This window comes from Malania oleifera, chromosome 12 (assembly GCF_029873635.1).
Source record: "Malania oleifera isolate guangnan ecotype guangnan chromosome 12, ASM2987363v1, whole genome shotgun sequence".
Taxonomy (NCBI): Eukaryota; Viridiplantae; Streptophyta; class Magnoliopsida; order Santalales; family Ximeniaceae; genus Malania; species Malania oleifera.
This window is the reverse complement of record NC_080428.1, coordinates 86,408,493-86,432,054: the sequence shown is the minus strand read 5'-3', so window position 1 is coordinate 86,432,054 and position 23,562 is coordinate 86,408,493. Positions and strand designations below refer to the sequence as shown.

Sequence of the window (23,562 nt, the reverse complement as noted above, 5' to 3'; positions counted from 1 at the left end):
TTGGCATAGGTAATTTTTCAATTGGGGTTGTCTAGGCCCTATTCCAAAGCGAGAGTGATATTTAAAAAATTTGACTATATTTAAGGATATTATTATTTATTTAAGAATTATGGCCTTAAGAAATATTTAAATAATATTTTATTCAAAAATAATTTATTGGAACTAGGAATTTAATTTCAGGATCCGGGTGAGCGCCACAAGTATTTTTCGGAGTCCCTGTTGGCGTAGTTCAAGAAATCAGGTAAGGGTTATGCTTGGCTGGAATGGGTTTTAAGTTTGATGAGGAGATACAAGGGTTATGGTTGCTTGGCTCATTACCGAACTCGTGGGAGACACTCAGAACTTCATTGTCTAACTCCACTTTAGAAGGTGCAATCAAAATAGATATGACCTAGAGTTGTTTGCTAAATGAAGAGATGAGAAAAAAAAAAAAACACATGGATCCTCTTCACAATCAGAGATCTTGGTTATAGAAAAGAGGGGGAGAAGTACGAGGAGAGATCTAAAGAACAAAGCTAACAGCAGAAGCAAGTCCAACAAGTTTGCAAATGTTGAGTGTCATCATTGCAGGAAAAATGGACACATCAAGAAATATTGCAGGCAATTGAAGAAAGAAAACAAGAATGAGCACAATAACAGTAATCGGGAAGAGATACAGGTAGATATGTAATGTTTCTTTTATGCAGGTTAGTCACTACATGTACTAATTTTCAGTTGGTAGGTAGTATTTTGGTTTTGGGAGAATTTTATTTTATGTATTTGTAATCTCCCAAAACCCTGATTGTAACCATAATATTCCTTCGCCAAAAGTGAGGGTAAGTAATAAAATAAGTAACACATTCTCTCTTTAAGGGATGGTGTTTAATACAAATAATAAATTTCAAGAACGAAATTTTTATGAGGGGAGAATGTAGAGACACGAAAAATTTTATCGAATTAATTAATAAAAGAAAGGGGAGAAAAGGATTTCTCAAAAAAGGATTTCAGCAGGGTTTCATTGACGCGCGAAGAAGTGCTCGTTGACGAGCAGGGTTCTTGGGCTCGTCGATGGGGACATGCATCTTGTTGATGAGAAATTACCGAGAGGACTATTTCTAAAGCCTGAAACTCGTTGACGAGGAGAAGGTGTTCATTGACGAGACTATCTCTTAGACTCGTCGATGAGATGTGACTCGTCGACGAGGCCACGTGGACCAGCATTCCATATAAGGCAAAGAATTCATTTTTCCTGCGAGAAACATGCATGAATCCTCTCTCTCTTTCTCTCTCTCTCTACCCATCCTCCTCTGCCTTCTCTCTAGGTTTTTGGCCCAATTCTTCGCCGATCCGAAGCCGCCACGCTACTCATAAGAAGTTTCTCTTCATTTTTGTAGGAGTAGATCGTTGGTTAGGCCAACTTGGGCACCATCCAAAATTTGGATAAGTTAGTTAATCTTAGTTTTATTGGATATTTGGTGTTCTGGACTAAGGAGAATATGTTAGGTTCTATAATACTGAAGTTTGTTGGGGAAAAAATGTGAATTTCAGGGTGTTGCGCTGGGAATACTGCAGGTGCAGGATTGGGTGATTTGTGTGCTTCTCAGTAGCAGGTAAGGGGATAAACTAAGTCAAAATTTTACATGAAATTATTTATTTTTCTACAACATTAAATTTCAGGAAAATATGTATATTATAAAATTATGTCTAGAATATACTGCTATGAACAGGGATATAATTTAAACGTGTTTTATTAGAAATTATGATTTTAAAACAAATTTTACATTCAGAATGTTACCCGTTTCTGTGTGGCATGAGTTTAAATTTTCATATAATTATGTATATCAAAATAATATGTTTTTCTCAAATCAAGCACGATATGATAGTTTTTATGGCAATTATAAAACAATATAGGAACAATGATTTTATGAATATAATGTTAAATAGTACAGAGAAATCATGTTCAGTATATTATGTTATGCCGATGCAAATGTCGTGATTCATGTTGGCACATATGTCATGATTCATGTTGATGCAGATGCTATAATCATGTATGATAAGACAAAATTAATGAAATAGTACCATGTCAGATATTATTATTAAATACGAAACAGTTATGTTCAGTATATGAAACATACTATATGTTATCAAAACCCAAATGGTATGGTTCAGTTCAATTTTCAGGAGCACGATACCGTAGCTATATGTTCAGAATTATGATAGTACTACTACACGATCAGTAGTGTAGGAAATAACAGTCGATGTGACTTTAGTGTAAAGTGAAGTTGTTCCCCTAGCAGTCCAGGACCAAGAGGGGCAGACCCATCGTACTTACAAACTTATGATTGACCTAGCATGATCTGTGAGTCATTGCTAGGTCCCACCTTTGGGATGCACAACCTAATCATGTGGAGGTAAGGTATGACATCACTTAGCTATCTATCCTGGGTGTTATTTCAATATTATACAGTTATATAAGATGATTTTCATGTACAAAAATCTAGTATGCCTTATTATGATATGACAAATCATATTTTACTCAGTTTTTCTACAGATAGATTTTACCATATATGCTTATTATATTGTTTATATGTATAACACGAAAGTACTCATGATGCCACGTATTGATGTTAATTTATTTCCTTTACTGAGAGGCGTCTCACCCTCAGCATTTCAAACATTTAAGGAAATTCAGGTAGAGGAGTAGATCGAGCTCCGCGACAGTAGAGTCCGACTAAGCTACCCTGTCAAAAGGGTGAGTTGTTGAGCTAGAGTTAAATTTATTTTTGGAAAGCGACCCTAGGTTACTTTTTGGTCTTTTAGTGGATAATTGTATATATAACATATTTAGTAGTACTGTAGTATTGTGTTTAGTTGGATGACATGTTTGTAAATTACGTTTCCTGCTAGCATGTATCAGAGTTATGTGATAGGTTTATCCCTGATACCAATGGGTCCAGGTTAATCATGATTACATCAATTTAGTAGCTTTTAGAGTTACTATGAGTATTTATTATGGAAAAATAAAAAAATATATGGTAAAATAAAGGCAGGCCGTTACAACTGTCAATCACCTAATCGATCTCATGGTATGCAACATTTATCTTCTCATCATCATAAACAATGAGGAAGTCTGGTGGCAGCTCTATCATCACCATCTTTGTCATCTTCATCCTTTGTTCCCTTCACTTTCTCATTCTTGTTCTCTTTCTTCAATTGCCTGCAATATTTCTTGATGTGTCCCTTTTTCCTGCAATTATGACACTAAACATTTGCAAACTTGTTGGACTTACTTCTGCTGTTATCTTTGTTTTTCAGAGTTCTCCTCTTACTTCTCCCCCTCTTTTCTGTAACCAAGATCTCTGAGTGTGAAGAGGATCCATGTGTTATTTTTTTTTTTCTCATCTCTTCATTTAGCAAACAACTCTTGGTCATATCTATTTTGATTACACCTTCTAGAGTGGAATTAGACAATGAAGTTCTAAGTGTCTCCCACAAGTTCGGTAATGAGCCAAGCAACCATAACCCTTGTATCTCCTCATCAAACTTAATACCCATTCCAGCCAACTAATTAATAATTCATTGGAATGTATTCAGGTGATCAGATGAAGGAGTCCCGTCTTGCTACCTCAAAGTTATCATTTGTTTAATCAGAAACAACTTATTATTTACAGTCATTCTAGCATATAGCTGTTCAAACTTACTCCATAGAGAACGTGCATTTGCCTCTCCAATAATATGGTTCAAAACATTATCTACTCATTGCCTAATATACCCACACACCTATCGATGTAATAAATTCCATTCCACATCAGACTTTTTTTTTCCCTAGTTTTTTAACACTAAACACTGGTAGGTAATAATCTTTCACATAAAAAAGATCCTCTATTTTTCCTTTCCATATGTAACAACTAATTATTTAATTATTTAATTTATTTTTATTAATTTAATTTAATTAATTTTTTTAATTTTTTTTTCTTCTTTTTCCCACGCTATTCATTTTATTTATTTATCTGTTATTTTATTTATTTTATTTTCTAATTATTTTAATCCTTTTAAATTTTCGGGTCTTTACATTCTCCCCTCCTTAAGAAATTCCGCCCTCGAAATTTGTCACCCGGTCTTTCATTTTCATAATTCTACGATTTATCATATCCCACACCATAATCTCAACAACACAATTATATACTTTAAATCCAGTTCACATCCAAGTTCTCCATATAAGGACCAGTCTCACGGTTAAGAAACATCATCGTCGATGGATTTACCGTGGTTTTCAGAAACTTTCGATTGAATCAGAAAATCACAGAAGTCCGCCAAGAGATTTCCGCCTCTAAGTTATAAGACAAAATTCTATACTTCCCTACACCATACCTACTTTTCATCACCTAACCTAACCCATCCATTTAGCATCCTTATCCTAACTGTTTCCTATACTTTGATATAAATCATCTCTAACCTAATACTCTAACATTTTCATATCCAGGCGATGTGAAATTAATCACACTTCCGGCTGGACATTGCTCTAATACCATAATGTAACGCCCCGAACCCTTAAACCCGGGTCCGATACGTTATACCTGATAATCAAGATCCATAACATACGCAGCGGAAAATATAATCATAATCTTCATATAACATATACCAAAGTTTACTAATTCTAACTATAATCCATATTATCCATTTAGCACCTGTATTTTCATAATCTACATAACTCTCAAAACAATTCAGTATTTTCACAATCATTCCTTACTCAATAGTAAGGAAGCTAAACATAGATCATTTAATAGTTTGTATGATAGATTAGGTACAAAAGAAGGGGAAAGAGATATATTTAAACTTGCTAAAGCTAGAGAAAGGAAGAATAAGGACTTAGGAAATGTAAAATGTATAAAAAGCGAGGATGATATTGTCTTGGTTAAGGACGAAGATATTAAAGAAAGATGGGGAAGTTACTTTAGTAAGTTGTTTAATGAAAAACAAATAGAAGGCTTAAATTTAGAATTGTCAAATGAGGAAAAGACTAAAAATATAAGATTTATTCGCAAAATTAGAGTTAACGAAGTTAAGTTTGCACTAAAAAAGATGAAAAATGGGAAAGCTATGGGACCAGATAACATCCCAATTGAAGTTTGGAAATGCGTGGGTGATAACGGAATTATATGGTTAACTAATTTATTTAATACAATTGTAAAAACTAAGAAAATGCCAGATGAATGGAGGAAAAGCACTTTAATACCTATATACAAAAATAAAGGACATATTCAAACTTGTAATAACTATCGTGGAATTAAACTTATGAGTCATACGATGGAACTATGGGAAAGAGTAGTTGAACAAAGATTAAGGTCTCAGAAAATCAATTTGGTTTTATGCCTAGGAGATCTACCACAGAAGCCATTTATCTTTTAAGAAGATTAATGAAAAAGTTTAGAGAAAAGAAGAGGGACTTGCATATGATATTTATTGACCTTGAGAAAGCATATGATACGATACCTAGGGAAGTTCTATGGTGGGTTTTAGAAAAAAAAGGTGTATGTTGTAGGTAAACTGATGTCATTAAGGATATGTACGATGGAGTAATGACTAGTGTAAAGACTATAGATGGAGAAACTAGAGAATTTTCAATTACCATAGGTGTACATCAAGGATCTGCTTTGAGTCCTTATCTTTTTGCTTTAGTGATGGACCAATTGACTAAGAGTATTCAAAAGGAGGTTCCATGGTGTATGTTGTTTGCAGATGATATTGTATTAATTGACGAAACTAGGGATGGAGTAGATGCTGAGTTAGAATTATGGAGAGAAGCTTTGTAATCTAGAGGCTTTAAGATAAGTAGAAATAAAACAGAATATATGAAATGTAATTTTAGTAATGATAGGAGGAATATTGGAGACAAAGTTAAACTTGATGATGAAGAAATAAATAGCACTTGTAGATTTCGATACCTTGGATCTATTATGCAAGCTGAAGGAGAAATTGAAGATGATGTAATGCATAGAGTTAAAGCAGGTTGGGAAAAATGGAGAAGTGCTTCAAGTATTCTATGTGATCGTAAAATACCCTTAAAATTGAAAGAGAAGTTTTATAGGACAGCTATAAGACCAGCTATGCTATATAGATCAGAATGTTGGGCGACGAAGAAACATAATATCCAAAAAGTAAAAGTTGCCGAGATGAGGATGCTTAGATGGATGAGTGGTATAACATTGAAAGATAAATTAAGGAATGAACATATTCGTGGTAAGTTAGGTGTAGTTCCTATAGAAGATAAGATAAGGGAGGGACGACTCGGATGGTATGGACACTTGCAACGTAGGCCTTATAGTGCACCTGTGAGGAAGAGTGACTTAGTTACTATGGGGGGCAATAGAAGGGGTAAGGGTAGACCTAAAATAACTTGGGAAGAGATAGTGAATAAGGATTTAATATCTTTGAATCTATCAAAAGAAATGATCCATGATCGCATAAATTGACGGAAAAGGATTCATATAGCCGACCCCACTTAGTGGGACTAAGGCTTGGTTTTGTTGTTGTTTATTCCTTACTCAATAGTCTTAAAACATAAAGGCATAAAACATGAATATTTACATTTTCCCAAAATTAACATAGAAATATACCATTTTCTTTTTCTATTTCCCAATAATGCTATAAAAACCTCGAGCTATTAAACCTCGATCTCGAGGAAATCTTGAAAAAGATAAATTTACATTCGGGTAAGACACATCTCAGTAAGGGAAGAAACAATATATTAAAACAGTGTGTGGCCAACATGAGTTTATATATAACATATTATTTAACATTTGAAAATCGTTAATATAATTTCTGAAATCATTCCCTGAACCTAATCAAACACATGCAAATGTTTAACCTACGAGATTACCCGAGGATAGGGGTGATTACCTGCCCATACAAGTAACACCCCTCTACTCTGATATTTAGACAACCCAAAGGTCGCAACTAAAGCATACCAGGGCACTCACCTTACTCAGTAAGCTCTCAAGTGATAAATTGATCTTGTACTCACACAGTTCATACAAAAGTTTATCGGCAAAAGCCCTAAGGATAGGGAAATCTACCCACCCATACAAGTAGGTTCCCTCTGCCCTAGAACGTTATGCGGCTACTGTCACATCTGTAGCTACTAGTGCACTCGCCTTACTCATCAAGCACTCACCTTACTCAGCAAGCCCTCAGGCGAAAGGTACGCCTCCCCCAATCATAACATGTTATACGTACATACATAGTTCTAATATCATAATACATCATTCTTTCTATCATTATTCAATCATACACATTTATTTATATTCATGGCTTATTATTGCATTGCATTTCACTTTAAGTGACTCTTTCCTATTTTACATTGTTCACATTTCACATTTCATTTCCATTTCATTCATTTCCCTTTTCATTTCATTTCATTTCATACCCAACATCTTTCAACTGTTTTACCCAACATTTTTTAGCTGTCATATATTTACCCAGCAACTTTTAGCTGTTTCACATTTACCCAGCCACTTTCAGTTGTGACACATTTACCCAGCCACTTTCAGCTGTTACACATTTATCTAACTACTTTTAACTGTTACATATTTACCCAACCACTTTTAACTGTTTTACCCAGCATATTTCAGCTGTTTACTCAACATATTTCAGCTGTTTATATGGTTGCATTAACACACACAAGCAACATAGTTTATATCATGTTTTATTCACAATACATTACTTACTTAACCTGCATCTTATACATTTAACATATATTTTTACACAGCATTCTATTTACTCATGTTACACAATTTAGCAATAAAATTCATACACTGCCTCAAAAATAAGTCAACCAACATTTAATGTTTATATACTAAAAATATCTTTCATGTCTTACATAAATATTTAGAAAATATTTTTCCACTTTCATCAGTTCATTTTCACACATACATATCTAATAAACAGCCCTAAACTCGAAAAAATATAATTTAAATAATTGGCATTTTACTCATACTGAAACATATACACTTACATATAACACAATTTATTTTTTCATTAAATTCATAAAAATTCTGATTTAATATATATTTTTTCCCTTACCTGGTTTCTTGAACTACGCCAACAGGGATTCCAAAAAATACCTGTGACGCTCACCCAGACCTTGAAATTAAATTCCTAATTCTAATAAATTATTCTTGAATAAAATATTATTTAAATATTTTCTAGGGTCATAATTCCTAAATAAATAATAATATCCTTAAATATAGTCAAATTTTTCAAATCCCACTCTCACTTTGGAGTAGGGCCTAGAAAACTTCAATTGAAAAATTACCTACACCAAAATGACGACGACTAGGACCCCATTGTGGTGTCCGATCGTCGATTTAACAGCATATTAACAGCAAAATTGAGAAAATGGGAAAAAATTACCTTTCCCAAGAACAGTACCTAAACCGTTCCCATGAAAAATCTGCTCTAGTAGAAATGTCGGCGATGGAACCAGGGATTCCAATGGCACCTTCCGTTTCCCGATCCATCGTAAACTCATCGAGAAATTGAGAGAAAAAGAAACAGAGACGAAGAGGCGCACAGGAAAAATCTCAGGGGGGGGGGGGGGGGCCACCTCTGCACTTTTAAAAAAAAGTTTGACTTCTTCTTCTTCTTCTTCTTCCTTCTTTCTTCTTCTTTTACTTTAACTTTTAACTTTATATATACATATCTTATTTTAATTAGTTTTTTTTTAAATCCAATGTAATAATGTTTAATTTAATAACTAATTATTTAATTATTTAATTTATCTTAATTTAATTTAATTAATTTTTTTTAAAAAAAATTCTTCTTCTTTTTCTCACGTCATTCCTTTTATTTATTTATCTGTTGTTTTTTTTTTCTAATTATTTTAATCATTTTAAATTTTTGGGTCTTTACAGTATCACTATTTTTATAGGTGTTGAAAGTAATAATAAAAATAATCAATCACACAAAGGCACAAGAATACAAGCAATTTTTTACGTAAAAAACTTCCCTAGTGTGAGGAAGAAAAACCACGAAACCTAATCCAGTTGAAACCTCTACTATCAACCAAATAATAGGTACACTAAGTCTTCTTTAATCGCAATTAGAGATTACAAATATATCTTATCAAGATATCAACAATCTTGGCAAATACAAAGAGAATTAGAGAGAACATACCAAAATCGTGGTTACTGTTCATGGGCAAAAATCCCAACTTCCAAACTCAAAGTCCAATTTCCACCATTCAGATTATAGCATCTTGAGTCGTGAACATTTTCTCCAAATTTCAGCTCGATCGGACCACAGATGAAGTGGGACGGATTTTAATGAAATTTAGGCAGCATGAGAAAAATAACGTTTTTCTCTCTCTTTTTATAACTTTCTCTAGGTTATCATATTAAAGCACTGGATTTTGGGCTTTTAATAAAGCCCACTTGGGCTTTCCTCCACATGGAAGGAAATAACCCAACACATTAATGGTAAGAAAATAAATAAAAGTAACAAGTCCAAGACGATGATATTGGTAGAATTGGTGTTATCGTGTTTTTAGGGTGTCATTAATAATATGTAGAGTGTTACAATTAGAATATTTAAAAATAAATAAATTAGAAAAAGAATGATTAAACATAAAATTATATTAAATTTTATAAGTTTGAAATTTTACAACAAAATGGGTTGCGAGGCCTTAATATATGATAAGCAAATAGGCTTGTACCAGCAATCCTGGATGGAGTAGCCCAGGCCCAGCAATCTCTCGGCCTTTAGTTTCTCTTTCTTGTGTTTTAGTAATTGGGCCGACTGAGGTGAAGTTTTGAGCCTTTAATAGTTTAAAAGCTTGCAGCATTGGTTGCCGATATTGTTCACAAATTCAAAATGAGTTGTTGGAACTATTAATGTAAGAAGAAAAATGGGCCATTTCGCAATATTGGGCTGGATGAAGGCCCATGATAGTCTGAGATTGGGCTGAACTAGTTGAAGGCCCAAGGTAGATAGCAAAACCATTGGGCTTTCGAGCCCACTGATTCCTTATGCTTGTTATTTCAATAAAGCATCAAACCCCCCTGATGTGTGTTGTGCGCTCGTGCTGCATTTGATATGTGAGGATTGACGGATTCACACAGCACGCGTTTGCACGAATCTTCTTGCGGCTTCAACTGAGGAAAGTATAAGGTGCATTCATCTATTCACTTCTACTCCTTCAAGGTTTTCATTCGATTTTTCCCCCCTTATATTTCAGTTCGAATGTCTGTGCCACTGTATTGAAAGTTGTATCCTAAATGATGAACACGTAAAAGGAAAGGACCTTAATTGCAAAACCCTGAAAAGAGGTGAATACTTAGGCTTATTTGGTTGGATCATCCATTCTAATGTTTATGTGAAATCTGAAATATTACGGATGCACGTAGGTTGTTCAATGAAATGCCCGAGAGAATGTGATTTCATTTCACATTTTGTTCATTGATTTGCACAGTACCTGCTATTCTTTGGTGAAGTTGAGTTAAACTGGACTACATAAAGAATACTACCAATTAAACCCATTTTTTAATACAATTTTATGAGCGATGGGGGAATCAATAGATGAACTTGATACACATGGGTGAGCACCAATTTGACCCAAAAGCTTAAGCTTTGTCGATCTTGGGCCCAATTATGTATATAAACACCCATCATTCACTCAATTTTTCTAATGTGGTACAAACTTAGTGAAAATCTCAACAATCTCTTCCTTGTGAGTTCCAACCACTCCCTTCTTGAACAGAAATCGTCGCCCTCATGGGAGCAAGTCCAATTCTCCAACAATTGCTCAACTGGGTCTTACCACCACACCTTACATACCCTTCAAACTGTAACCAAATTGAAATTTCAATTTGCCAAAAAATGTGAATCGTAACTGAATCGTTTTGAATGGTTTACTGAAATTCAATTAATCAATTTTTAGGTCGATATCCAATAGTTAACCAAATCAAAAACCATTTGATTCAACTTAAAATTTTAAATTCACTATAGATTGACATTTTACTTCCATATAATTAACTTGTAAATTTTAAAATTCAAACATTAAAATTCAATCATCATTAAGAAATCTTAAATTTATAAATTTTAAGTTCACATCCTACATAAGGTTTAAAACATCTACCCATGAATTGAACATAAATAAAATTCAATTCATAATCTAAACTCTAATTCTTATTGCATGGCCTGAACTGTAACTGAACTACTAACCGAAAATATTAAAAACTCTGAACCGAAATCGATTGGTTCCATGTGGGATAATGATAAAGAAAAGGAAGAGAAGAGTTTACAAAAACTACCAAAAACAAATTTTGGTTTTTCATGCCCACCCCTTGTGACGTCAATTGGCTTGGATAATCCATTTGTTGGTACAATTCTAACTGACACATGTTTTGTTTTTGGGTTTGTCATTAATGCTAGAGAAATCTGTAAGGGTTTTGTTTCTTGGATCGACATGGTAGTTTGCTACTCTGCAATGATAATTTTGAGGAGGTAATGGAGTTGTCTCTCAAATAAGGATGATTGGTTTGAATCCAAACACTTTTACTTCAGTTAGTATGATTAAGTTTTGTTTGAGTGTATAGGCCGTTTATGGGTTGGTTTTAAAAGCTTGTTTAGGATATTGATGATGTTCGATGGGCTTTTAATAAGTTTCCTAAAATGAATGTGATTCATTGGAGTTCCATGGTTACTCTGTAGTAGTGCAAAGAGGCCGTGGAGTTGTTTTGTTGTTTGGGGCAACCCTTATCAATTTGCTTTTTCTAATGCACTGTGTGCATGTATGTCGATGCCAAGCATGGGATGATGGATAACTTCACGGAGCTTGGGAATTGTTTATGGGGTCACCAAATAGAAATGATATTACTTAGAAAGCAATGATAGTTGGCTATGCTCAGTTAGGGGATGGTGAGATTAAGAAGACACTTAGTTTGTTCTTAGATATGCTTAGATGTTGTGTATGAGCAATTTTGAATTGACGCAGTCATGTGATCTTCATGCTTGTTCTAGCTAATCGGCCTTGGTAGCTAGAACTCAGATGCATTCCTTGAATAGAAAAACCTATTTTTATAAAACCGCTATACTCAATAGTTCTTTCATAGATATGCATGTTTTGATAAATGCACTTGCTAAGTGTAAGAACATCAAAATGCTCAATTACCGTTTGATACAATTAATGACCAAGATGAAGTTTCATGGAATGTAATGATCTTAATAAATTCCATGCATAGTCTGGGGATAGAAGCTGCAAAAAATTTTTATGATGATCGACAATGAATTAAAATTCAGCGAGTTAATTGTTTTTGATGTCTTAGCAATGGTGGACTATTAGATCAAGGCAAGGTAGGCTTTTACAATTGCACTACAATTGCATGGTAGGATTTCACAAAGATCGAGATATATTAGTAAAGGTTTAAAGTTGATTGATAATATCCCATTTGAGAGACGTTTCATGAGATAGTTTGCTTTGGGATCGTGTATCCATATTACTGTGCCTAGCGCGTGCTAGAGATGAAGTGCTGAGATGAGAGTATGCACGTGTTATTTGCAAACATGCATGCTTGTGGAAGGAAATGGGAATGTATAACTTCCATGAGGAAAAACATGAGAAGAATGGAGTGGAGAACGAACCTAGCCTAATTTGGGTTGAAAGCTAGGGCAGTTCATTATTTCATTGTGGGGAAACCTATCACCCTAACAGGAGATTGATTATTGGGATATTGGAGTGGTTGAATATGAAAACCAAGACACCACTTTTGGATAAGCGTTGAAAGATTAGCTGTAACTTGTGGTGAATACTGTGAATCAAGACACCACTTTTGGCTGGCTGAAGTCTCCACGTACTTGAGGAAGTTTATAATTGTTGAGGGTCTTCCATGGGATGTGGTCTTGCCCTTGCTAGCTTCAAGGTATTGCCTATGTCTACAAACAATTATGGCCAGTTCTATAGCTCTTACTGCTAATGTGTGGTAAATTACTAGGTTCACTGTGTCATGTGATGTTAACGATTGACTTGTTAAAACTTACATTCCTATATAAGATTTGGCACCCTTTTGAATGACATATATGACATTGTGACATGACATACTTGCAAGTCTATTACATGGACACGATGTTTGAAGAATCCGAAATTGGTGATTTCCTGCCCCAAGGGTTGTTATTAAGTTGTCTGATTAATTTTAGGGACCAATTATCCATATCAATCTTATATACTACCTAAAATATGATAGATAATGAAGAACTTAACAAAATATATATCTTGGTTGAGTGATTCTTCAATATGATATCTGAATCTCAAATATTTCGACACAAGGTATATGTAAATTCTTATACATGTCCTACTTTGGGCTCAATGGAATTATAGATTTGTCAGCACATGCTACATGTATAATAACTCCATCCTCTAAAACAACTTAAGCTCTTAGTTTTACCATTGAGTTTTCCTTCAACTCGAGAGGAATAGGCTTCAGAGAACTTACATACGTATACAAACGTGTTTATATTATACTATATGCATGTATATCACTCTCCTAATCAGACCATATATATCACACATGCATTGCACCTATATAGTAACTTAGAAGATCTTCTACTCCAAGGTTTCCAATCACGAACACCAACCTCCATTTCTCTTTCACCTGTATTTTTCCAATGGCCTAGCCTCAAAGCTTCTCACATTCTTATATATATATAGATGGGGGAGATGGATGATGATTATGAATGAAACTTTGCTTTCACGAATGCATATGTGTGCAGATGTGGACTGAGCTAGATGAAGAAAACAGTAAAACCTAAAAACCATTTTGTGGAATAGCGAAAGCCCATTCAACTCCCATTTGGTTTTGGGGTGGGAAGAGGGTGTCAGGTTGTTTTCTGATAACTCCATCTCCTGCATTCCCTCACATTGCTCCACCAAGCCTATAGCTACCATACTACTCACCTCCTTCAACCTCACTACACCCCCCATCATAACCACCTTAGATTCATCATCATCATCATCATCATCCCATCATATAATCAATCTAGCTCTTAAACCCTAATAACGAACTAATCAAGCACAAGCTGGGCACGTGAGGATCATGTGGAGCAAACATAAATGTGATGATCATCGGATTTTTTCCCCTTAATTGGACAAACATTTCGTTGGGTGAAATTAAGGTTATGACAAAAAGGGGATTATGGGATAAAGAGGCCAATGAGTACAAAAAGAGAACACATATGCCTGCATCCCTTCATCCCTAGACGCATACTTCCCACCTACTTTTACTTATATATATGAAAATTGAGAAACACAATGCACATGAATCTGAGAGAAGGAAAATTAATCGAGTAAGAATAATGAGAAGGTGATCAAGTAGTGATGGATATAAGTTATAAATATAAATACCTCTGATTCGCTACCCAGTTCCAGCTTGTTAACCAGATACTTCACTAACAATCGAACTGTCATCCTTCCATCTCTGCTAGCTCATCAATATCATCAAACCCCAAAAAAGAGCAAAAAGCAAAAAGAACTCGTAAATATATAAATGAAAAAGTGAAAGCCCTTTTAGGGAAAATTGAATTTAAACAAAAAATAAAATAAAATCAAAAGAGATCTAGAATTAATGGCCAATAAATAAAGAAATTATTTAATTCTCAGGTAGCTCTTTGGTATCTGAGGCAAAAATGGTTCTTTAGCTCTGCATTCACAAATCAAGTTCTTCAAATTAATATCCCTACCTAGCTTTAAATTTGAGTGTGTATGTGTGTGTGTGTGTAATTTAAGTTACGTTTATGAGATATGCACTTACTGATTTTGCGAGGCTTGAAGCATACACCAAATTCCCGAATGGGGTCGACGGGGAGCATCGATCACTCTCAGGTCGGAGCTCGGCCCCGCACCCACATCTACTGCTGCGGCGCCCGCCACTTGGAACGGTCTCCCGAAGTAAGCCCCTCCTCCCGCGGACGGCGGCGGCATCATCATCATCAAAGCCGCAGAAGACGACGGCGACGACGACGAAGTCGAAGGAGACGAACACGACGAAAACCCCGAAGCTAAACTTCTCACCGGTACAGGCCAAAACGCCCAGTTAATCTCTTGATGAGGAAAATAAGCGCCGTCCCCTGACCCACCACTCCCCGGTTGCCACAAAAACGACCTCGCAGCGCCGAACCCTCCGGCACCCGGCGGAACCCGAAACTCCGGGAAATGGTACGAGAAAGAAGCCGTAGCCGTCTGCGGCGGCGAGCTGGAGAAGAGGTCAAGCTCGACTGGTCCGCCTCGCCGGGACGTCGTCGGGTCGTGGCCGGGGGTCACGTGACCTCCCCCAATACCCAATTGAAGCCACCCAGCTTCATTATTATTATTGTTATTGCTTTCTCTCTCGTCGTCTTGAGCAGCGATGTTATTTTCCTTGGAGATCGTGGGAGCTGGTTCGTCGTTGAGAGTAGTACTGTTAGTTCTGGAATCATCTTCCGCCATGGAACTGTTGTTGTACTGATCATAAAGATTAAAACCCTCTAATCGGCTCATTAGACCTCCAGCGCTTAAAATTTCAGAGAGGCGAGCTACAGAAGGAACCATGGTCATACCAGAACGCAAAAACCCAAAACCCCTGCTGATGTTCTCTGATCGCTCTGCTTCTTCTTTCTGCCGCTAATCTCGATCTGTTATATATATATATAACAATGCTAAAATGAACAGTAATAATGATGATATATAGAATATCATTGTTAGCATGATTAATTTTTGCATTTAAAAGGTGAATTTTCTTGTGTTAGTATTAAAAAGATTCATTTTATATGTACAAAGAGAATTCTATTTTGAGGTTGTTCTGTTTTTCTATTCTTTTTTAATGCCTGAAATAAACTATTGATTAGTATATAGGGAATCTTAATAGGGTATTTAAAAGAACTTGAATATTAAATAAACTTCATTATAATTAAATTTAGTGAAAGTTGGAGTACTTGCAGTATAATAATTTATACTTTTTCTGTTTTATTTGTGGAAAATCTGTCTATTGTATCCATACTATGAATTGTCATAACAACAATGGTGAGCAAATGAATAAATTTTAGCTATCCCTCATATATATATATATATATATATATATATATATACATATATATGTATAATTAATTAAAGAACAAAATAAAGAAGGGGTGGGGATGCATGTGGGATAATGAGTGCCCATGTCAGTCCATGCATGTGATTTTGAGAGAGAAAAGAGTACATGGATGGTGGTGATGGATGGATCAGCTACATCATCTGTGACTTTTGACCGTGCATGCCTCCCCTCAATCTCTGTCTTTCTCTCCGTATGTATATATATATATATATATAGAGAGAGAGAGACGCACACACGCACACACAGAGTGCATCTGTACTTTCCATATTCTCTTCTTTTTTTTTGTGAATATCACCGGATATCCACAACCGTTAACCGTCTGCACGCACCGGTCGTGACTAATCTCACGCCCAGTAGCAGTGCCCCACCCACCACAAAGAGGTAAATTCAGGAGCCTGCAGCAGGAATCGAACTCGGGGAGAGAAATCCCTGATCTCATCAAAGGCACCCACCGAAATTCGCCCTGTCAAGTGAGCTACGCCCTAGGCGCTGTACTTTCCATATTCTTTTTTTTTTTGGTACGTCCCGGGTGTCTGTGAAGAAATATCTGAACGAGGAGAAGAGACTCTGAATGTGAAGAAACAGCTGAGCGAGAGAGGAAAAAATTCTGAATCTTATTTCTGATTAACAAAAAATTACAGCAACTGAAATATATATATGAGTCTGAAAAACTAACAAACTAAAAAATAACAAACTGAAATTAAGTTACAATGAAAGCTGTAAATCTAACTGAAAAACACAGCTGGCAGCTAATTTGTTTAACACTGCCCCTCAAGATGGATGGGATTGAGTATGAACATCAATTACACCCATCTTGGAAAGTAATGAAGCAAAAGAATGAAGTCCAAGAGGTTTCGTGAAGATGTCTGCTAGCTGATTTTGTGAAGTAACTTGCAAAGTCTTGATAACACCAGCTTGTAATTTTTCCCGAACTATATGGCAGTCTATTTCTATATGTTTTGTTCTCTCATGGAATACCGGATTAGCAGCGATATGTAATGCTGCTTGATTGTCACAAAAAATCAAAGCTGGTTTTGTATGTTCAATCTTTAAATCTTTGAGTAATGAAATCAGCCAAGTTACTTCGCAGACGGTAGTAGCCATGGATCTATATTCCGATTCTGCAGATGATCTAGAAACTGTCTTCTGTTTCTTAGACTTCCATGAAACTAAAGAATTTCCCAAGAAAACACAGTAACCTGTGACGGATCTTCTCGTTTCAATGCAACCTGCCCAATCTGAATCACAAAAGGCCTTCAACTGCAAGTCTGAAGAAGCTGAAAAAAATAGACCCTGACCTGGAGTAGCTTTAATATATCTCAGCACCCGATATGCTGCAGTTAAGTGAGGTACCCTTGGCTTGTCTATGAACTGACTTAGAGCTTGAACCGCATAGGATAAATCTGGCCTTGTAATGGTTAGATACAACATCCTCCCAATTAATCTTTTGTAGGCAGTGGGATCTTCAAGTAAATTCCCTTCTTCTGTAGTTAATTTCAGGTTTTGCTCCATAGGGAATTTGACTGCCTTAGAGCCTATATAACCTGAATCTTTAAGAATGTCCAAGGCATATTTCCTTTGACAGATGGAAATGCCTCTTTTAGACCTTGCTACTTCTATTCCCAAGAAGTACTTCAATTCTCCTAGATCTTTAATTTTAAATTTGTCATGTAGAAAGTGTGTCAAATCCTTAAACTCCTGTAAATCATTTCCTGCCAAAATCACATCATCTACATATACTAAGAGAGCAGTGTATGACTCACCATTACCCTTGGTGAAAAGAGAATAATCTGCAAGTGACTGTTTGTAACCAAATTCTGTCAAAGAAGTGGATAATTTGGAGTACCATTGTCGTGATGCTTGCTTAAGCCCATAAAGAGACTTGTTTAGCTTGCATACAATATTCTCCCCCTTGCTATCAAATCCAGGAGGCACACGCATATAAACTTCTTCATGAAGATCTCCATGAAGAAAAGCATTATTGACATCTAACTGATGAAGATGCCAGCCTTTGATAGCAGCAATGGATAGGATGCAGCGAACACTAACCAACTTAGCAACAGGACTGAAAGTCTCTGTGTAGTCCAAGCCTGCTTGCTGCGTGAAACCTTTGGCAACAAGTCGAGCTTTGGGCCTTTCAACAGTGCCATCAGAATTGAACTTAATTTTGTAAACCCATTTATTATCAATAGCAACTTTCCCAGGAGGCAACTCAGTCAAGGTCCAAGTGTGATTGTCTTCTAGAGCCTTGATTTCAGCATCCATTGCTTTCCTCCATTCAGGATGAAGAACTGCCTCTTTATAAGATTGAGGTTCAATGAGATTGGTAACCGAGGACACAAAAGCTTGATGAGCAAGAGAAAGATTGGAAGTGGATATGTAAGGATGAATGTCATGAGGACAACCTGGACCAACAACAGTGGCAGAGCAGGAATGATTTTTCAGAGAAGGCAGAGAACAATGATAATCCTGGAGATAGGAAGGAGATCGAATTTGTCTGGAAGATTTTCTCAAAGGAACAGAAGGAATAGAAACATTGAAATCAGTTGGAGAATCAATAGAAGCTTCAATTGGATCTGATGTAATATTTGGATTGTGAGAAGATGGAGCAGATGTGAATGAATTTGGACTGACAATGGAAGTAGAAGAATATGGAAAAGACATAGAGGTTGATAGAATGGGATGAGGAATATCAGAGGAATGATTATGTGAAAAATTCTGAAAAGGAAAAATATGCTCATGAAACACAACATCTCGAGATATGAATATTTTTTGAGTGTGTGGATCAAACAATTTATAGCCTTTTACAGAATGAGGATAACCAACAAATATGCAAGACTTTGCTCTAGGATCAAATTTGGTCCTACCATGTGAAATAGTAGATGCAAAACAAAGACAACCGAAAACTTTAAGATGAGAATAACAAGGAATTTTATGAAACAACATCTCAAAAGGAGATTTGTTATTGAGAATTGGAGTAGGTAATCTGTTAATGAGGTAAACTGCAGTCAAAACACACTCACCCCAGAAATGAAGAGGTAAATTGGATTGAAATCGAAGAGATCTAGCAACGGCAAGAATGTGTTGATGCTTTCGTTCAACAACACCATTTTGCTGTGGTGTATAAACACAAGATTTTTGATGAACAATGCCTTTGGAAATAAAAAAATTAGGCATGTGAAACTCTGCACCATTATCAGTACGTATGGATTGTACAGTAGTATGAAACTGATTTTCAACAAAAGTAACAAAAGACTGCAAGTAAAAACTGGCTTGTGTCTTAGATTGCATTAAGTATAACCAAGTGCATCGGGTATGATCATCAACAATGGTCAGAAAATACCTTGCACCATCAATTGATTTAGTAGAGAAAGGTCCCCAAATATCACAATGCACAAGTTGAAAAGCTACTGAACACTTATTATTGCTGTTGGAAAATGGCAACCTCTGCTGTTTAGCAAGAGGACAGATATTACAATGGCTAGAATTTGATTCTTTTATTTCAGGGACAGATTTATGCAGCAAATCTAGTCTAGGCTTGGATGGATGTCCTAATCTATAATGCCAGACATCAAAATCAAAAGTTTTGGCAGGAAATGAAACAGGTTCAGTGAGTAAGCTATTATTATTGAAAGCTGTATTGGAAACCGACATAGCTGAATGTTTATTGAGGAGATGATAGAGACTTGCCTTCTCTTCACCCAATCCAATCATCTTCCATTTCTGTAGGTCCTGTATGAAGCAATATTTTCCATGAAAAATGATACAACAAGAAATGGATTTAAGAAGTTTACTAGCTGAGATTAGATTATAAGCAAAAGAAGGAACAACAAGAACATCGGTGAGTAGCAAATTAGATGTTAAACGAATTGTTCCAATGTGTGTAACAGGAACAAGAGCACCAGTAGGCAATTTCACAGATGTGTTGATGGAAGTTGTTATGGTAGTGAGAGAATGGACAGAATTTACCATATGATCAATGGCTCCGGTGTCAATAATCCATGTGAGACTAATTTTCTTTCTGCCTTGAGTGCAAACAACAGATGAACAAGAAGGAATACCTGTCATTGTAGAGAAGAGATGATCTTCAGAAAAAGATCTTGTACTGTGAGTAAAAGGTCCAGTAACTTGAGCAACTGAAGGCTGTGGCTGTATTTCAGGTGAAGGATGCATAATTGCCATGATCTGCCTAAGTTGTTCTTGAGTGAATGGAAGTTGCTGCACTTCACTGGATTGCTCAGTGTTGGTTGTCAAGATTACTTGATTTGCTAAAGAAGCATTGTGCTTGTACCTTGACTTATAGCCTGGAGGATACCCATGTAATTTGTAACATTTTTCAGCCATGTGTCCTAGAAGTCCACAGTGAGAACACACAGGTCTGTCTTTCTTGCCATAACTCTGTTTATTCCTTTGATTTCCTGTAGCTCTTCCTAGCATAGCAATTGGTTCAGTAACAATCACTGAACTAATCTCCCTTTGCCTCTCTTCTTGCACAAGCAATGCAAACACCTTGTTTATAGGAGGTAAGGGATTGCTTAGAAGAATTTGACTTTTAATATGACCATATGACTCATTCAGGCCCATCAAGAATTTCATTACATAATCTTGATTCTGATAATCAACCAAGATTTTCAAAGAAGCAGGAGATGTTTCAGGAATTGGCCTGTAACTCATCAGTTCTTCCCACAAAGACTTTAATTGTGTGAAGTAATCAACAATATTCATCTGACCTTGTGTCAAATTAGAAATGGATTGCTGTAGCTGAAAGATCCTTGGTCCATTAGTCAAGGAGAATCGATCTTCAAGTTCAATCCATATATCCCTTGCTGATTTGATGAACATCACACTGGAATAGACATCGTCAGACAGTGAATTAAGAATCCATGATTTCACAGTGTCGTTACCTCGTTTCCAGGTGGCATAATTCACATCAGAAGAGAGAGGAACTTCCAGAGTTCCATCAATGAATCCCAGCTTGTTTTTGGCGCTCAGTGCCATTGTTACACACATGCTCCATGTCTGAAAATTGTCTCGAGTAAGAACCTTATTTACTAGATGCAGGTTTGGACCATCACTGCTTTGGAAGTAATAAGGGTTTGAGCTCGGATCAACATTAGAGTTGACAGGAGAACAAGAAGTATCCGAAGGAGTTGCAGAGGAAGCCATGAGAGAAGAATTTCTCTAATGCTCTGATACCATGTGAAGAAATATCTGAACGAGGAGAAGAGACTCTGAATGTGAAGAAACAGCTGAGCGAGAGAGGAAAAAATTCTGAATCTTATTTCTGATTAACAAAAAATTACAGCAACTGAAATATATATATGAGTCTGAAAAACTAACAAACTAAAAAATAACAAACTGAAATTAAGTTACAATGAAAGCTGTAAATCTAACTGAAAAACACAGCTGGCAGCTAATTTGTTTAACAGTGTCCACTACCGTCAACGACGTCCGTTTTACGGTCCGTCGCACTGGCCTGTGACTAATCCCACACCCTGTAGTATGGCCCCACACACCACAGAGGGGTAAATTCAGGCGCCCAGCCGCAGGAATCGAACCCGGAGTGAGAAAATTCCTGACCTCGTGAAAGGCAACCTCTGGAGTCCGCCCTGCCAACTGAGCTCAACCCTGGGGGCTGTACTTTCCATATTCTTGATTTCTCTCTAGTGGGTTGAATGTTTTTTGAGAGAGAAAGAGGTGTGATTTGGTCAAGTCTCCTCAACTGACCTTACACAGGGTGCTGCCCAAACTATATATATATGTGTGTGCGTGTGAATGTCGAGTACGTGGGAGATTTGCAAATTGGTAGCTGTAGGCCAACGTACATTATTTACTTCACTGTATTCAATACAGGATGTAATCACTTCGTTATATATATATATATATATATATATATATATATATATATATATATATATATATATATGTGTGTGTGTGTGCGTGTGTATGTCGAGTACGTGGGAGATTTGCAAATTGGTAGCTGTAGGCCAACGTACGTTATTTACTTCACTGTATTCTTATACAGGATGTAATCACTTTGTTATATATATATATATATACAAGGCCGGCTCTTCCTTTAGGTGGCTGAAGTGCTCCCCTAGGGCCTCAAAAATTATGGGGCCCTCAAATTTTTTTTAATATAATAATATATTTTTGGGTCTCAAATTTTTTTAAATTAAATAATGTTAACATTATTTTTTATGCTCTCTTCCCACACATGGACTTCCCAACTAACAAATAAATGAAATTATATTTTAAATGTAAAATAAATACAATTTAATTATATTTTTTTTTCAAGTCTCATTGACTTTCCAATTAACAACATTATTATATTTTTAAGTATCTATTACTTTCATCTCTCTCTCTTAGCCTCTCTAAAAAAATCTCTCCATCTCTCACACTCTCTCACTCTCATCTCTCGGTCTCTCTATGATTTTTACTCCGACTCTTATGTTCATTATTTTCGGACCTCCGATTTTCTGTAATTTTCATCAACCCTAATTTTGATTTCAATGTTTGTGCATTATTTTTCTATTATTTTCACTTTGATTTTTTTTTTCTATTTTTTCTTAGATTTTGGAAGTTTTGAGGTTAGAGCGTTGTATCCGGCAAAAATCCGATATCTCTAAAGCCTTACTCGCCGTTCGATTTGTAATAATAATAATAATCAAGTTATATTGTTTCGATCTAATATTTCTATAGATTTATTAAATTTATTTTTATTTGTTTACATAATTTGTCAATGTATAGTTAGTGTTAATTTTAAAATTTAATTATGTCAACGAGAAAATATGAATCCGGATATGAGAAAAGAAGAAAGAAAAAAATATATTAAACAAAATATTAAGGGTCACTGATTAAATCTCGCCTAGGGCCCCATATTATGAAGAGTCAGCCCTATATATATATGTTGTAATTAATTAATTAAGCATTTGATATAATAACAATGTCAAATAAATTATGCCCCAATATTTAAGATAATCATTCTATATACTCTTGTCTAATTAATTAATAATGGAGCATTAATTTAATCATCAAGCAATTAATTCTATATTTCAAAATAAAATTATAATTAATTAATAATGTCAACTACATGTAATTGCCACCATATTTTTCCATCCATCCACTTGCAATGCGTGAATGCATGTTATCCAAATACAATCATATAATATATTTTTTTTCAAATAAAAAATTAATATATATAAATTTAATAATTTGGGATTTCAATACACATTGTACCACTTTTGACTCTATGGTGTGACACCAAATTCAAAGAATGAAATTCATCCACCTATTAATGCATCTTTGATCGAAATACACTTTCAAGAAAAAATTGAAGTTGATATATAACATAATATATATATATATATATATATATATATATATATATATATAATAAAATCTATGTTTTAAAAAAATATTTAAAAGTTTAATAATGAAATTAGATGGAGAGAAATCAAAT

At 35.4% G+C, this 23,562-nt stretch overlaps 1 protein-coding gene across 17 annotated transcripts in view; it reads right to left on the bottom strand.

Annotated features, from left to right (window-relative positions):
* Positions 1-16,033, bottom strand: part of LOC131144838 (protein LAX PANICLE 2-like) — a 42,743-nt gene extending 26,710 nt beyond the window's left edge. For 8 of the 17 annotated variants that reach the window (XR_009133921.1, XR_009133922.1, XR_009133923.1 and 5 more), the window contains exons 1-2: positions 14,781-15,651; positions 14,375-14,450 (exon numbers count right to left, since the gene is read on the bottom strand). Coding sequence is in view for 10 of the 17 variants with exons in the window: in XM_058093725.1 (XP_057949708.1) it covers positions 14,375-14,450; positions 14,781-15,562 (858 nt within the window). In the remaining 7 variants the exon portion in view is untranslated. Of the gene's footprint in view, positions 1-14,374; positions 14,451-14,780 lie in introns of all 17 variants that reach the window. The other 9 variants (XR_009133925.1, XR_009133926.1, XM_058093727.1 and 6 more) reach the window with 5 other exon arrangements.
* Positions 16,034-23,562: the final 7,529 nt, after the last annotated feature.